We start from the raw sequence: 17,138 nt of genomic DNA, 5'->3' as shown, positions 1-17,138 counted from the left end.
GACCGTTTTTTCGTTATCTATTTCTTTGTAATTTTACCAATGCGTGAGGGAGCATTTTCGAACAATTGTACGATGGAGAGCGGAGGAGCGATGCTCTCCGCTGATGAATTCTAGATCATCAAGTTGTGTCCCGGTGGTCCAACAATCAGACGGTTGCAGTTCAATGGTTGGTCCTGCACATTGTCTTCGTTTGGTAATTCTGTTGAAAAATAGGGGCATTTCATTGTCAAACCTATCCGTTTTTCTATAAATAAATATCTGTGCCATTCCAATCTTTCTCAAACTCTCTCTTGCTCCCTTGAACCTTATCAGGAGCGCCATTGTGTTAGCCATGGCCTCTTCTTCTTTGGTCCTCCCATCTCTCTCCCTCAAAACTCTGGTTTTATCTAAAGAGAAAAGCCCTTCCATCTGTCTCTTTTCTTCCTCTCTGTCTTTGACAAAGGCCCAGAACACATTCATTTCAATTTCCTCTTCGTTTTCCTTCGACAGAAGGTACCGCAGTCTATCATCTCGTTTTCTCCGAAATGTAGCGGTTTCGTCGGACTTGGAGCAAGAGGAGGAGGTTTTGAGTGATGAAGGTGAAGTTAATTTTTCTCCTGACCTGAAACTATTCGTTGGTAACCTCCCCTTCAGCGTCGATAGCGCTAAACTAGCTGCTTTGTTCGAACAAGCTGGAAATGTTGAGATGGTTGAGGTAGGCTCTGCTTTTAGTTTTAGTTCTACTTTTTTGTTTGGGAAATTATCGAACTTTCTTGTTTTGGCCTGCGATTTATGGTTTAAGTGCTATTGGATTCTTTCAGAATTTTCTTTTATATATTTAATTCTTTTATTTCCATTTCTATGTATATTACTTCTTTATTTGAATGGTATCTTACCTGCCCATATGCATAGGAATAAGTCACAATCTTCCGCGTGAAGCATTACGGGCCTGTGAACATGCTTATTTTGTTCCATGTTGCACTGATATAAATAAGAAATGAATTCAATGGTTTCTCTTGACAGGTAATTTATGACAAAATAACTGGAAGAAGCCGAGGTTTTGGATTTGTGACCATGTCCACGGTTGAGGAAGTGGAATCAGCTGTTCAGCAGTTCAATGGCTATGTAAGCTTGCTTATTCTTTATTCTTCATTTGATGACCTAGCGGTATAAGATGTTTCCTTTTGGTGATTGAGAAGGTCTATGCTTTTCAGACATGATTAATAAAGACATATACCTTTGCATATTTATTTGCAACAGGTGCCCCACTATTTGCTCCAGTTATCTTTACATTTAGAAAGAGAAATATCAGGTCAAAGAGCACCTCTTTATCCTAGAAACAAATATATGGCTCACAGCCCTACACTGTGACTGTGTAACCACTCATCATCTCACTTGTACATTTTGCTTCAATTTCATTTAATTGAAAAAACATGACAAATCTGTCATGCTTTTAACAAACAAAAGATCAAAGGTAAGTTTGTTCTTTGTGAGGAGTTTATATATGAATTTTTGAACTAAGAACTTGTCCTAGTATTACATTTATATAATCCTCTAGGAAGTTCTCACCTTTCTTAAGTTCGAGTTGAGTTTCAAACGTTTTGATTGGTTATACTTCATATCCCAAGTGGTAGGATAAGTCTAATGCTCTACATTTCAAAAATCTCAGTTGGTCCCCTGACAAAAAATTCTGTTAGTACAGGAACTTCAAGGGAGGGCATTGAGGGTGAATTCTGGACGTCCCCCTCGTAGGGAAGATTACCCCACAAGGGGACCTCGAGGTGGGGCGAGTTTTGATGCTCCTCACAGGGTCTATGTAGGCAACCTTTCATGGGGTGTGGATGACTTGGCCCTTGAGACTTTGTTCAGTGAGCAAGGAAAGGTGATGGAAGCCAAGGTGGTTTATGACAGGGAAAGTGGTAGGTCAAGGGGTTTTGGATTTGTAACCTATAGCTCTGCCGAGGATGTCAACAATGCAATTTCATCCTTGAATGGTGCTGTAAGTCTCTAGAACTTCTTGTACATGATTTTTGCGACTCCATTTCTTAACAGCCATCGTATTCTCTGTATCTGTAGCCACTAAATTAATTTCCTTTTAGTTGGATGGTTCACAAAAATTATAGTTCTTCTTGTTAACCATTTCTTTCAGATGTTAGAAAGACTGCATATCAACTTATGAAAATGTTCCTATCCAATTCCATTCTGATTCATTTGCCTGTATAACACATGTTGCAGGACTTGAATGGTAGACCAATTCGAGTAACAATGGCAGAAGCAAGGCCAAGACGTCAATTTTGATAGCCATTATCTTTTCAACTTCCGTAAGAGTGAAAGTAGTTATGGTTAGCTCTAAATTTCCCTCATTATTTAAAATTATATTTATATCTTCTGCAATAGTTGATGTTAGTACCCTTTAATCTCAACTCTTTATTTGGTGTTACTGCTTCAATGGGACTTGGGAGTTGGGATAACAACAAAGTATGACAAGCAGAGGAGAAAACCTCTTTCCTTCCTTTTAGGGAAGGTTGGTCGGTGCATTAAGCAGTATGGAAAGTTTGACTAGGTGGGCCTTTTTTTCTTTTTTAATTTACCTTCCTTATCCAGGTCCTCTGTGTTACACCCTTGCCAGAGCAAATGGCATAGCAATCCAGATTCCAGACCAATCATCAGATGGGTGATTGTGTGGCTGTGCTATTTGGCTTAAACTTACCAGAGGAAAGGAATACCAATAGGAAATATAGAACCCTTTTAAGCTGCTAAGTAAGATGTCACAAAGATTTTTAATATTGTTTGGGTCCCTCTGCCTAGCTGCTTAAAGTTCTCAATTATTTGGTTCGTCTTTCCTTACATTGCTTTTGTTGTTGCAATTATTTTCCTGAAAGATGAACTTTTTTTTTATCAAATAGGTCAGGTGTTAAATGGGTCGTTGAGATGTATTAACTACACGGCTCTTAGCCCCGCAAGCGCATCTGGGTGTCATTGCCATCAACTTAACGTTACTTGATTCAGGATCATCCAGCGACCATAACGCTCTTGGTTTCTTGTGCTGTATGTTTTCTATATTAGATTTCTGTGTAGAAGAAAACAGTTTGTCAGCTAAATTTGTAGCTTATTTGGATAAGTTTTCTGATTATTAAATGGTTTTGGAATTGGTTTTACGCCGTAGAATGAAAGAGGAAAGCGCAACATATTGCAACTTTATGGACATTATTTACATCAGCTGAATTATTTAAATTTTATGTTTTCCAAATTATTCACATATTTTTTCTATATTTTTGAAAACTACGCAATTAAAGTTCTGCAAATTTGCTAAACATTCCCTTAAGATGCAATAGTTTTTCTTTGTTGTCCATATGATTCAACAGTTGTAGACTTAGTTAAGAGTATCAAGCTTTGAAGATCGTCCAATTTGCATTTGTCATGCTAAGTTCAGTTAACTAGAATGCCATTGAAGATGAATTCTGCATGAATGGTTAAATGGGTCTCTAGAAACTAAAGTAGGATTTTCTGGTCCAGGTGGGGAGTTCCCTCGGACTTGGGGACAAATATAAAACTCATTACTCCCCAGTCCCTAGTAATATTCAATTGAATCAGGGTAGTATTAGCATCTCTCACGATTCCTTTAAACACCGATGCCGACAGAGACAGATGAAGGTGACGGAGACCGTGTTTACTTCCGCGGTTCCGCCCGTCTCCCTTTTTTGGAGCGAAAGTTTTTTTTTTCTTAATGGTAACTACGAAGTACAAACTGCCAAGCAAGACAATAAAGAAACAGAGAAGTCAACGAGAACAGAAAGCCAATTTTCCCATTTTGATCTCCTCTGTGTTCCATGAATTTATTATCACTCTGTTTTTTTTCTCTTTGTTCATTTATTTCTTAAGAAAACAAAGCATATTTTATCAGTGATTCTCTTAAATTTTTGAATAACTGGAGGAAAAACCAAGTCATATAGTAAGAGTAAAGAACAAAAGGAGTTCCCAAACCACATATGCTTTAAGTAGTTAGAAATCTCAAGGTTAACGGTCAACAGGGAGATAGATAGAAACTGAGGAATACAAAAAACAGAAATGGGGAGAAGATAAATAGAGAACCAGAGAAATTGATTCCGTGCTTGGTGGTTATTGGGTGGGTAATAACAATGTTTGTAAGTTTCTAATTACTCGACAAAGCTTCATCAATTTTGGTGATAGCTTTTTGCTATTGCATTACTTTTTTGTAACTGTCTCTTCTTGATGTTTGTTTCTCTTTTCTTTTGTAACTGTCTCTTCTTGATGTTTGTTTCTCTTTTCTTTTGTAACTGTCTCTTCTTGATGTTTGTTTCTCTTTTCTTTTTGCCTTCCTAGTCTCCTACTGCTGAAAAAAAACTTAGGGTCCATTTGATTCGCAGGAATAGAATGTGAAATCGGAATGAATTCATTTTGATTCCAGGAGTATGGTTCAGTGGATTTCAGGTGGAATGGTAATCTCCCATTTTTTTAGAAAGGATACAAAGCAACAAGCAATGAATAGAAACAACAAACACAACACAGCCAGAAACTACAAAGACTAACTACAGCAACAGCAAAACAACCTTGAACTAGAAACTAAACACTAGTAAGACTGAAAAAGAACACACCACAATATCTAAGGCGGACAATCCTGAATCACCTCTTCAGTTGAGAAATCTTATCACAGCAAACTAATGACCGAACTAGGAGCCTGAGGCCAGCCTTCAGGGCTCGAAACACCCTTTCTTGCCAACTCGTGGGCAATAAGATTTCCACTCCTGCCAATGGAGCTGAACCTGATACTTTTATTTATAATAGAATAAATATTATTTATCAGTGGTCAAACTACAGGACTTGCTTCAAAAGAGTTTGCCAAAATAATATGAAGATCATTCTTTTTGCATCACTTTCAATAATTAGGTTCGAAAATCCCAACTTCGTTCATGTTGGGTCAGACTACGCCATGTTTAATTTTTAATTTTTTATTTATAAAAAAGGAAAAATTCCTGAACAGTACCTTTAACTTTGGGGGTTGTGTCAAGTCAGTTCCCAAACTTCAAAATACATTTATGCAGTACTCTAAACTTTCAAATTGTCTAATAGGTTTTTACCATTAGTCAGCACCATCATGTGACATCAGGTGAAGGAAAGGGGAAGAAGGGCTATGAAACCGGACACCAATCAATTGTTGAAGCTCTCGCTTCCCTTTTCAAGCTCCCCTGTTCAAACTGGACGATCACATAACTGGTTTCATAACCTTTTTTCCCATTTCCTTTGGTTACTAGAAATGTGTAAAATGAACAAAGAATTATCATAAAGAGTAAATTTGCCATTTTGAAATTATTTAATGCACATCTAATGTCACGTGGCGATGTTAACTGATGGTAGGGACCTATTAGGACAACTTAAAAAGTTTAGGGCACTAAAGAGACGTTTTGAAGTTCAGCGATTGACTTGACACAACCCCCAAAGTTTAGGGTATTGTTTAGGATTTTTTTCTATAAAAAATTGTTAAAAATTGGAATTTGACGTTAAAAAAGGGTTTTTTAGTGAAAATAGTGGAACAAGTTTGAAACCCCAATCGGACATCTAGGTGCAAAATTATGGCCTTTGGAAGTTTGTATCAATGTTTTAAAAACTGACCTGGAACCAGAATTGCTTTGGCCATTGATTTCCAGCCTTTCAAGTCAACAGTTCAATCGTCTAGTACAAATGGATGGTCTGTTCTAATTTAAAAAATAATTAAAATAAAAAAGGGTAAAAATAGAAAAACCATTGTCCGGGTCTACAGATCAACAGTTTGACCGCTTGGGTCAATGGGTCGTTGACCAAATTAACGGTTTTCGCCCAATAATGGTTTTAGGGTGAAATGGAACCGATTGCCTAGATGGTTCTCAGGTCAATTGATCCGACCATCCGATTCGGTCCAATTTTCAAAACATTGGTTTGTACATATCTTTAATGTCAACCCATAATTTGGTGACTAGGTGGAACAAGTCAATGATTCAATCACCTAGGTCGAATAGTTTTTTATCAAAAGATGGGCTTTTTTCCTGACCCAAAATTTTGATCGAATGGCAATTCAAATGTTTAGGTCAAATAGTGGATTGAAAACATTGAACACACCATGGATGGAGTCTAGGAATATTCTATGTAGGACAGCTTGTGATCCATGTATGCTTATGAAGCGAGATGACTCAATGGGATCACTAAATACAATATCCAAATCCAACCAAACTTTCAAACAAAATCAAAGTTTTATCTTTTTAATATGATTTTGTTATGTTTTGAATATCCATTAAACCTTGCTTAAAAAGGACATAGGAGCTTGTTGGTACCCTTTTATCAATCGAATGACAAAAATCATGCTAGAAAAAGGTTTGCAAGTGGCCATAAAATACTATCTCAAAAAACCGTTCAATCTAAAAGCTTAAGCTAGTGAGGTCCCTGAATACTGAATATGTTATTTTGTATCTTCTTAAAATTCTTTTTTATTATTTCATACTTAAATGTGTTGGAAGGGTTAGGATCCAAATCATGGATGGCTAAACTAGGTTTAATGGTTGGTCAAATTTCAAAACTTTTTCTAACCCCACCCTAAAACCGATTTTTTAGAGATTTTGAAATCTAAAATTTTTTGATTGATCTTGCATTGTACCAGGCTAGACTTGAAACAAAAAACAAAGCTGATTGTACCTAATATGGAGACCACAAATCATAGCTCCCAAAGTGAATGTTCATGCCCAATATTAGTCCCAAAACTAGCCTCTAGTTGAAGATGGCCTAATGTACGGGAGAATAAGTTATGTTTTCCCTCTTTCTCTTAACCCCCTTATATGGAGCACTCTCCTAATCTAACTAAGAAATTATCCAAATCTGATTTGGATCTGGACTCTTTTAAAGGATAAGCATTTCCTCTTAAGGGGATAGGTACTCTACACTCATTTTTCTTAAAGGCTTACGTCCCCATGTGTTGCATGGCTACTTTGGGCATGCTATTGTATGGCGTGGGTCCCCATAAAGGTCTCATACAAGAACATAAGGGTTTAATTCTACCCCTGAAAGAGGCTAAGCTGAATTCACTACTCAGGGCAATGAACCCCTTGGCCCAATCAACACTAGTTCAGTTTAGCCCAATATTTACATCTAAATGATCATTGGATTCAACCATCCTATGAAGACCCAAGTATTATGGACTTATATGAGATAAAACCCATCAGGTAATTAACCTTGTAATGGTCTTTTACACTTAACCTCTTGGCCCATAATGATCACAACACTGCCCAATAGAAAATGACATCTCCCATGGCTGCAAGGTGCAGTGTCACACTCTTTGCTCAAATGGATCTTAGGATTAAAATATTTTTCATAAAATAGCAGTATAACATATAAATACATTTAGCAAAATCAAATTTCAAATACAATTGAAATCCACTGCTGATCCCATCACTATGATCACCCACTCAGATGAATTCTCAAACTACTCCAACATGCCTAGGTATTTGACCCTTGATGGATTTCACTAGTTGGCATATCAAAGACAACACAGTCCAACACCTAGTGCATTACCATAGTGAAGTCCAAGGTAAAATGTAATTTTTCAGTTTTGTCCATTTATTTCCAAGGTGTAGAGCATAACTGGAAATTGGTCCAGGTTCAGTGTTTCTTCCAAACACCCACTACTTGTGCTTGGGGCCTAACCCTAACAACTAAAACAAGTTGTCCCAACTATTTGATAGCACATCATGGTTGGCCTTGTCAGGATACACTCCACAAATTTATCCAATGGCTAAGAACATTTTAAACTAAAAAGAAAACATAACAATATAAACATTAGGGCTATTCACGGGTTGGGTTGGATCGATTTATTGAGATTTTTCCAACCAACCCGACCTGATCGGGTTACTTGAAATTGAAACCGAAATCGACCCTGTGTTAAGCAAAATCGACATAGTCGGTTTGAGTCGGGTTGGATTGGTTTGGGTCGGTTTCGGCTCTACGTTCAACCATGGTAATAAATTGGTAGATTGGATGTCAAAGAAATAGCTAGCAACATCATCGAGTAAGGAAAGCACGTCAATTAAGAGAAAACATGCCAATAACTTTGTGAAGCAGGAGCACCTCCCCAATCAAGCTATTAAGAAAATAGAAAGTCAAATTGTATTAGAGAAAGAAGATTGAAATTTGTATATTTCAAGAAACCTTCTAATCTAAGTAAAAAATGACACCTAATTCTAATTGTAATTGGTTGCCTATTTGGTGTAAAAAACCATAGAAACTAGGATTTTTTTATTCTTTTCTTTAAACTTTTCCAAAAAAATTCATTGTCTAGTTGTCTTACAATACTTGCCATTAATGTCATTCCTAACTAGAAGACTATAAATTAAGTTAGGTTGTAACTAAGATAGAGACAGCTTAATTAAGTAGGAACTAATTAGGTTGTAACTACTAAGTAGGAACTAACCACTAACTACTAAGTCGGTTTGGTTTGGGTCGGTATGAAAACCGAAACCGACCCGAACCATCGGTTTGTGATTTTTTACAACCCAAAACCGATCGGTGCTGAAGAAAACCCGGCCGACTCGGGTTGAATTGATTCGGGTTGGTTGGCTTGGTTGGGTTGGGTCTTCTTACGAACAACCCTAATAAACATGAAACAACAATGTACCTTATTCATTTATAGATAACTATTTATGTACATCAGTCTGATTGGAGCTAAGGGTATACACTATCTAACAGAAGGGTAAAACTAAGAGAGGAGAGAGAACTACTTTTATGAAAGGGTAAAACTGAAATTTTAACTCTTCTTAGTCAACTTTAAACCCCCCTCTCTCTTTCTCTCACTTTCCCGCTTTGTTTTAAATGAATTCAGATTGGATTCTGTGGACACCATAGATGTCTCTCTAGTAATCCAGTACAAGAGTGTCAAAGCCCAAATTTGGGACACAACACAAAGGTTGTTGTATTACAAACCAACAGTGTTTCATCCTTTGTTGCATTTACCGCTTTCCTGATTTTGAGGCAAAAAGGATTAATTCCAATCACAGGCATGTTCTAGGGTTTTACTAGAATTTATTTTCTTTTTTCTTTTTAATTCTTCACAGAAACGTAAATGAAATTTCAGATGTGGTTGTGGTTGTATGTGAACCAAATAAACAATAGTTCAGATTTAGATGGAATGGAAAAAATGCGGACATATGAGTTGTAGGCAGGAGTGTCAATTGGACCGGGTTTCGTCCAACCCGATCCAGTTCAATGTGAGTCCATTATAAATGGATCAGGTCCAATCCAATCCAATGAATATTTTGGATCAATTTGGACCGGTCTAATTCAATGTTTGGACCGTTTAATCTGTTCAAATTCATTTTGATTTGGATTGGTTTCAATCCAAACTTGGACCATTGACACATATATTCTTATCTTGTATCAATGGACCAGATATTGGCTTAATCTAACCCAATCCAATATAACTTTGCTATGGACGGACCAGGTCCAATCCAATCTAATAAATATTTTTTACCAGATTGGTCCAATCTAATATGTCTTGTTAGTTCATCCAATCCGTCCAAATTGATTTTGGAGTAGACGGGGTCCAATCCAAAGCTAGTTCATTGACACCCTTAGTTGTAGGTAGGGATGGCATCGAGCTCGGCTCGACTCGGTTTTAACTGAGCTTCAAGCCAAGCTCGAGCCCAATTCACTGTCTCGATTATGAAACGAGCCGAGCTCGAACCTATTAGAGCTCGACTCGCAAGTTGACTTGAATATATATATATTAATAAATATAGAAAATAATATATATAATAAAAATATTATAATTATAAATTTTTTAAACATCAAATAAAAAAATTTTTCATATATCATTTTTATTTTTATAAAATATTTTTTCTCAAAATAAATTTTGAGCCAAGCCGAGCTCGAGCTCAAGGTTTTGGCTCGAACTCTACCCTTATAGAACAGTCTTGAGCCGAGTTCGAGCCTTAAACTTTTTAGCTAGGCTAGGCTCGAATCCACCCCTAGTTGTAGGAGTGGTTTATGAGATTTGAGTATTTGTGTTATGTGGTTTGCAAAGAGCGCCAATGTAGTTGGCTAAAGCCACTGTTAGGGTTTCTTTAAAATTCTAACTGGTTGTAAATCCTTCTGTGACCATAGATTAGACTACTTCTGAATTTTATACTCAGAGAAAGATCAGAGAACTTCAAAATTTGGTATCTCTACGGTGATTTTTCCAAAAACCAATCTTTTCTATTTAGGTAAGGCCGAGGCAATGAGAATGTTGCAGCGGTATAGCATTTGTTATTTTTCTGCAATTTCTGCAAAATTTGGTATCTCTACATGACGATGGTGTGACGCAGAAGATGAAATTTCACGGTCTTATATTTTTCTTCATTTTCTATAATTTTCTATAAATTCTGTTATATTATTGTGTAGCATTTGTTATTTTTGTGCATTCTTATGACTTTTTTTGTAATTTTTCTGCAATTTCTGTTATTTTTGTTTATTTTTATGTTTTTCTATAATTTTTGTTATATCGTTTAGCATATTTTTTTTTTGTTTTTTGCAATTTTTGTTGGTTTTCTGCATTTTCTGTTTTTATAATTTTGTGCAATTATTATTATTTTCTGTAATTTTTATTTTTTCTTTAATTTATATTATTTCCCCCAATTTTTTATGTTTTTATAATTTATGATTTTATGTTTTTTTCTACAAGTTATATAGTTCACATTTAATGAATAATAGATTAACGGTTGGGTGGATTGGATTGGATCAAAGGTGGTTTGGGTTGAATTCATCCATTTAATTTAATATTTTTTTGATAAATATCCATTTAATTTAATGTTAATGGGTTAGATGGTTTCCGCCCAATTGCGACCCCTAGATTTAGCACAATGTATTCAATGTACCTGTCCGCTCTTCCAAAGCTGACCTGTTTCATGTCCCGAGTAGCCCCATGTCGATCACCTCAAGTCCTCTACATTTGGATTTACAGTTTTATCATAGCAATTTCAAAAAGTGAATGAATTAAAATAGTTCAAAAAAACAAATATTGGCAAGGAGAAACTTGAGCTTTCAAATAATTCAAAAGACAAATATTCAGGCGATTGTTTCAAAGGAAGTTGTTGCTTAAGGTTACTGAAAAACTTGAGCTTTTTTTGTTTATATTTTGGTTCTGGTTTCCTAGAGTCGAAGTGGTTTTACTGCCATTGAGAGGGGGAAATCTGGCGGGTGAGGGTTTCTGGTCCAAGATTAAGTCTTTGGAAAACCATGATGCTGGAAAAGGTATGATTATGAATAATGTATGATATAGAAAGAGCTTTCACCAATCAAACCAGAAACCACCTTTCGCGGCGGCAAAAGCCCAACCTATCCAAACCCAGTCCATTTGGGTTAGGGTCGAATTTGGGTCAAGAGGGTTAGGATTGGTTGGGTTGAGGTTATCCACAGGGTGGTGGTTTCATTCTGCAACTCTGCTGTCTGCTCACCACCTCCGCCTCTTCGTTGTTTGCTTCGAATACATGGAAGCGTTTATCGTAGACTTAGGTATATCTCCCTCTGCTCCTCCCTCCTTCTTCTTCTTCTTCTTCTTCTTCTTCTTCTTCTCATGTTGCCTTTCTTTTTCCATGACTAGAGCAAGAATTGATGGCTACTATTTTCATCGTGTTCTTAGCCACCATTCCATCCCCCAACCCCCCTTCAATCAATAGTTATAGTGGCTCTGGTGTACCAGGGAATTTTCTTTGTTTGTGAGAGTACAACAGTCTAGAGTACATCAGTCCAGGGCGTCTAAATGTTCCTCTTCTTCCTCTCTCGCTCTCTCTTATTAATGATCTGGGATTCATGTATGCTTCCTATTTTCTATTTTCAGTTCTTGCATTCTGTTTGCTATCATATCTTGTTATTATTGGGTATTCTAAAGGCTGTAGCATAAAATTGGGGTTGTTTATTCTCTCGATAAGATTAGCAGATTTATTTTTGGATTAGCATTAATTTAAAAGTAACCTAGGTTCAATGGTTTGAGATTTTGTTCTGCATTAAGAGCCTTCTAATAGATAGCTACTATTGTCTCTTTCCTAATCTGAAGCCTGTACATGCCAAGTTTACAGATTCAAAGTTGTGCAATAATGGACTGTTATAATGGTGAACATAAGACTAATTTACCTTTAATAAGCAACAGAATAACTGATCAATTTCTTTTTTCTTTTCATTTTCTTTTTTATCATTGATGGATCAACGAAGGGACATACTAGTGACTTCCCAGTTCAAGGGTGTGAAACAATAAGTTCCCTTGCTATCTTTTTTGGGATGGTCTGTGGCTCTAAATAAAATTTTAACAAGAGAGAATTTAATCAGAAGAGGCATGGAGATGGATAATATGGATTGTGGTGTTCTGTGTAGCAGGTGCATGGAAACATCAGATCACTTGCTACTTCATTGCAGTTTTACCTGAAGGATATGGGTTGGTATGTTGAATCTGTTTGGGGTGGAGTGGTGCTTTTTGGGTGATTGGAAGAGCTTCCTTGGTGCATGGTGTTTAAAAAGTTTGAGCAAAGAGGGTAAGGTGGTTCGGGGAATTATACTGCCAGCAGTTGTTTTTGAGCTATGTGGGTGAAAGAAATGGCGGATTTTTTGAGGGTGAACAGGGCTCAATAGAGGATGTAACCAAGAAAGTGTTGGGTATTCTGTTTAATGGGAAAAATTACAACCTTTTTTTTAGCTAAGGGAAATCTTTTTGTTATGGGTCAGTCTTGAATAGGGCTCAGGATATTTATTTTGATTGTATATCCTGTGTACAGAACCTCTTTGTACAGGGGGTGGCTTTTTGTATTACATCTTTTTGGAAATGGAATAGTTGCTTTATATTTTTCGAATTTTGTTAGATGAGATATAGATGGAATATAGTAGTACTATAAGCTCCTCTTCAGGAGTAAAGATTGATCCAATGGGCCCATCTACTCCCAGTTTTATACAACTATGCAAGAAAGGTAGAGCCTCAGTACAACTCATCTTGATTTGCCCTTGCCCTTGCTAGTGAATCTGTTAAATCACTGTCAGATCATCTAATCCACCTGAGCCAGGTGTTGATCCTTTGGGCTAAGGGTTGGGCCTCCCTAACTGCATGCTGATGTAACTATGGAACTTCTTCACCATTTTGCTCCATCCAACCACCACTTAGGTATCTCCCTCAATTTCCAAATGAAAAGTAGATCAGAGAAAGACTGAGTTGAAGCACCTGAAGAAGTGAGGACATCTCTGTTATAATGTCGTCATCATCTCTTATGCGGTTTCTAAATATTTCATTAAAGAAGTGATAGCAACTTCATGCACAAATGCTCGATAACGGACAGCTTGCTTGGTGAGAAAGATTTCTTTTTTATATTTCTTTAGGTCATCCATGGAAAGATCTAGGATATTTTGATATATTTCTTTCTTTTTTCTTCATTTTTCTCTACAAGAATCATATATTTGGAAAATTTTAGTTCATTTTGCAGCTTCTTTCTCTCTACCCTCCTTATCTTCTAGTAATATATTCTCCTATCACTTGTAGGAAAAGAAAGAAATGCCTATTTTGCATTCCTTAAAATATTATTGGTTTTTCATGACATCTGGTTCCCTTCTTGAAAGCATGCAGGATTTCCTTTTGATGCTCAGAATGTATGGAATTACACCTCCATCACCATTATCAAGTTTTGGATATAGTTGGGTTAAGCCTGTAGCTCAATTTATTGATGCTTTGAACTGCAACCATATGGTCATTTGTTCGGTCCCAGCTAATCATAGGGAAGTCTATGGACACATAACCTACGACTTCTATGTAGTTGAACTTGTGGTTCTTTTTGGGATGAGTACTCTAAACTTGAGAATACGGTAATTGCAAGCTCGAGTATAATGTTTCATAAAATCGATGCAAAATCAATATCTGATCATTGGAGTCCATACGATATGGGTGTACTGTCTGATAACTATATAAAGGACAGAGATGGTTGCATTTACCATCGAGATTGTGTTTCTTGCAATATAATGATCAGGGGTTGCATCAAGAACCATAGGACCAGAGATGCAAGGGAGATATTTGACAGAATGGATCACAGGAACACTGTTTCTTGGAATTCCATGATAATGGCATACACCCACGTAGAAAGATGCATATTGCATTGAAACTCTTCCTAATCATGCCTGACAAAGATGTCATTAGCTGGACCACTGTAATTTCTGGGCTTTGCCATGATTCACGAATTGAAGATGCATGGCAATAATTCAAGCAAATGCCAGAGCCCAACTCCATTTCTTGGCCTTCGGTTATATCAAGTTTCTAGCAAACTGGATTGGCTGCTGAAACTTTGATTCTCTTCAAGGAAATGCTATCTGCAGGAATTCAGCCAACTCCCTATTCCTTTACTAGTGCTTTGACTGCTTCAGCAGACTTAGCTGCACTATCCATTGGTCAACAACTTTACTCTCAACTGATTAAGAGAGGATTTGAGATTAACACCCATGTTGGAAATTCAGCCATTTGTATGTTTATAAGATCTGGTAGTTTCTATGATTCTAGGCGCATTTTTGTGGTTATTCCCAGACCTGACCTCATTACCTGGAATTCTATCCTTACAGGTTATGCACAACATGGATATGGAGATTGATCATGGGGTCCCTCCTCTTCCTGTGCATTATGCATGCATGGTTGATGCCCTTGCACGTGCTGGGCTTATAAGAGAAGCACTTGATATGATTTTGAAAATGCTCTTTGAACCTGTAGCTATCTTTTGGAAAACATTGCCGAATGGTTGTAGGCAAGGGTCAAAGTATCAATACATATCGGCCCGTATTGGCCGATACGTATCGTGCCGGTGGCTTCCTGATACACCCATACAGGGTGTGTATTGGGGGTTCTGACTGGTTCTCTGTGGTGGAGCCTTAAACTGCCCCCCTGAACCGGTTTTGAAAAAAAAAATTAAAAAAGGGTTGAAAACACTATCGGTATCACCTGATACACCCCTACTGGTGTATTGGGTGTATTGATATTTTGAACCTTGGTTGTAGAATTTGGGGAGATTTGAAATTAGGTGTATTTGCAGCTGAAAAGATTTTAAAACTTGAACCATGTAATTCTAGCGCATGCTTAATGGTGATTGAGATGTATGCATCTATTGGGAGATGGGTGGAGATTTCAGAGATTATAAGATGTATGAGGGGAAGAGAGGCAAGAAAGGAGTTAGGTTAGAATTGGGTTGAAATAAAGGGGAAGGAACACTTGTTCACTACAAAGGATGAAACTCATGTTGCATCAGATAGTATTTACATGATCCTTGAGTTGTTATCCTACGATGTTTGTAAAGTATCTTGAGATTGATAGCATGAAGCAATGTTAAACCAGTGAAAAAGAACATGGGGCTCTCATTTGGTTGGCAAATGTGCCTGTGAATGCCAAAACCATTGGTTGTTGCAGGTCGGAACTTTAGAAGTTGTTTTTGTGCTGATAGTAGGGTTTGTTAGCAAATCCAAACCTGAAGGCAATAGAAGTGCACTATCTCAGTATCTTGTACCAAAGCCAGTGAGACTAGATGGAAAATGTATCATGGCAAACAAGCAATTCCAAGCAGTTAGTGCTGTCATGGATTTGGATTCGTTTTGTTTGTTTACCAGACCCATCTTAGAATCATCAATTATCTTTATTCTCTTTATACATTACAGAAATTACAGAAACAAGTTGTACAAGCCTAATTGGGTTTATTTAAGTGATGATTGAATCGGACTGCAAACAAGCGATAGATTCCATAATTAAGCCGCCTTCTTGGGTTTTTTCTCTCCTGGCTGCTGTCTGGAACGATATATTGTCTTTCTCTGCAAACTATAGTGTTCGTTTTGTTCACGTTAAAAGGGAGTGCAATATTCTGGCCCATGAGTTGGCAGGTTCCCTGGCCCGGGGATATGGGTCTTCCTGTTTCTCTTTCTTAATGAGACAATTCTTATTTACCAAAGAAAAAAAAAAAATAATTGATGGTTTTTAAATTGTTGAATTTCGATTGCTTAATACTTAACCAAAAATAAAGGATTAACATGTTAGTAATGTGGTTTTTTCTCTTTGCTCTTTTTAGAAAACCTATGTTTAAAGTTATGAAGATGTTGATCAAATATCATTTGGACATTCGATATGCTACTGAGAAGAGAAGTAAACGCATGCCTTAGAATTCGCCCCTTCCCCCGTATTTGAATGAACCAGAATTTCCCATTCAACTTGGCGCTTCTAAGCGACCCTGTATGGATGGGCACTTATGTTGTATGCATCCCACTTCTTTACTTATGGGCTTATTTAAATTCTGGGCCAAGCCCATAGTGAAAAATACTCAGAGTTAGAAAAAAATTGCAAGCTAGTAAGTTTGGTTTATCTCTTTGTTTACTTTTCTGTCATTCAAACCACGGTCCATGGATCATGGATGTGCCTTTACATTTGTAGGAGGATTTGGCACGACTACGCCAGGCAGTGCCGAGCCACTTCAGGGAGCACTTCTGCATCATTCGTCTTCCTTCGATGAGTTTCCACTTTTATTTCAGTCTGCTTTCTTACTGTTAAACTTTAGAATTATTTTTTTATTATAAATATCTATAATAGAATTAATTTGATGGAATTAAGTATTATATTTGAGACTTAATTCTTTAACTGCTTTTCAGTGGCTCTAATAGAGATGAAGCAACTAGAAACTTGTCTCTCTGCTTGGTCGAATTAATTCTATTATAGATTTTTCTAAGTAAATATACACCTTACAAGTGTTATAAGATAATAAGATGATTTTGTAGAGAGGCGCATTGATAACATTATTCTTATTAGATTATTGTGATCAACTAGAATTCCATGGTTTAGATTAGATGGTCATGCGGTAGTCAAGTTTTGTCTATATCCCTATAAATAACATTAATTATCCATAAAACATGACATATGTACAGTTGACATATTTATGAAGGTAATAAAATATTAAAAAATTGCCATGGTATATATAAAATATGGATCAAGTTCATAATTTTATTCTAATCCTGGTCATGGATCTTTACCAATTCAGTTCCAAAATCAGCAAAAGTGGTTTTAAATTAAATTAAAAAAAAAAAAAAGACAAGGATATGAGCTCAATGATTTTAGAACAGCTTTAGTATTCTGAATCTTTGACTTAAAGTGTAAG

The 17,138-nt window shown here is 36.7% G+C and overlaps 1 protein-coding gene and 1 long non-coding RNA gene across 6 annotated transcripts; both read left to right on the top strand.

Annotated features, from left to right (window-relative positions):
- On the top strand, positions 1 to 3,229 carry LOC148870350 (30 kDa ribonucleoprotein, chloroplastic-like). 4 transcript variants are annotated; one of them, XM_088968827.1, is made up of 5 exons: positions 1 to 694; positions 1,003 to 1,104; positions 1,682 to 1,978; positions 2,215 to 2,321; positions 2,886 to 3,229. In XM_088968827.1, exons 1-4 carry the CDS (start codon positions 332 to 334, stop codon positions 2,275 to 2,277), a joined length of 825 nt encoding a protein of 274 aa, XP_088824953.1. In that variant the 5' UTR covers positions 1 to 331; the 3' UTR covers positions 2,278 to 2,321; positions 2,886 to 3,229. The 4 variants fall into 4 exon arrangements, 2 of the variants coding, with proteins under 2 accessions (XP_088824953.1, XP_088824954.1); XR_016107047.1 differs by having other exon boundaries at positions 56 to 694; positions 2,215 to 2,542; positions 2,891 to 3,229; XR_016107046.1 differs by having other exon boundaries at positions 56 to 694; positions 2,215 to 2,542.
- Positions 3,230 to 10,909: 7,680 nt separating this feature from the next.
- Positions 10,910 to 16,602, top strand: LOC148870349 (uncharacterized). Of its 2 annotated transcripts, none has more exons than XR_016107045.1 (2): positions 10,910 to 11,508; positions 16,421 to 16,602. It is a non-coding gene; the product is annotated as an uncharacterized LOC148870349 (long non-coding RNA). The 2 variants fall into 2 exon arrangements; XR_016107044.1 differs by having other exon boundaries at positions 10,910 to 13,321.
- The last annotated feature ends 536 nt before the right edge of the window (positions 16,603 to 17,138 follow it).

The sequence above is a fragment of the Nelumbo lutea genome, chromosome 2 (assembly GCF_056320005.1).
Source record: "Nelumbo lutea isolate HS-2025 chromosome 2, American lotus-T2T, whole genome shotgun sequence".
In the NCBI taxonomy this organism is placed as follows: Eukaryota; Viridiplantae; Streptophyta; class Magnoliopsida; order Proteales; family Nelumbonaceae; genus Nelumbo; species Nelumbo lutea.
The sequence above is the reverse complement of the archived record's forward strand: the minus strand, read 5'-3'. Positions and strand labels throughout refer to the sequence as shown.

Bases quoted from the DNA above. Each gene is read 5' to 3' on its own strand.
- LOC148870350 (XM_088968827.1), top strand. From the start codon at position 332: ATGGCCTCTTCTTCTTTGGTCCTCCCATCTCTCTCCCTCAAAACTCTG. The intron at 695-1,002 runs GTAGGCTCTGCT...TTCTCTTGACAG, and splicing joins GAAATGTTGAGATGGTTGAG to GTAATTTATGACAAAATAAC. The intron at 1,979-2,214 runs GTAAGTCTCTAG...CACATGTTGCAG, and splicing joins TTTCATCCTTGAATGGTGCT to GACTTGAATGGTAGACCAAT.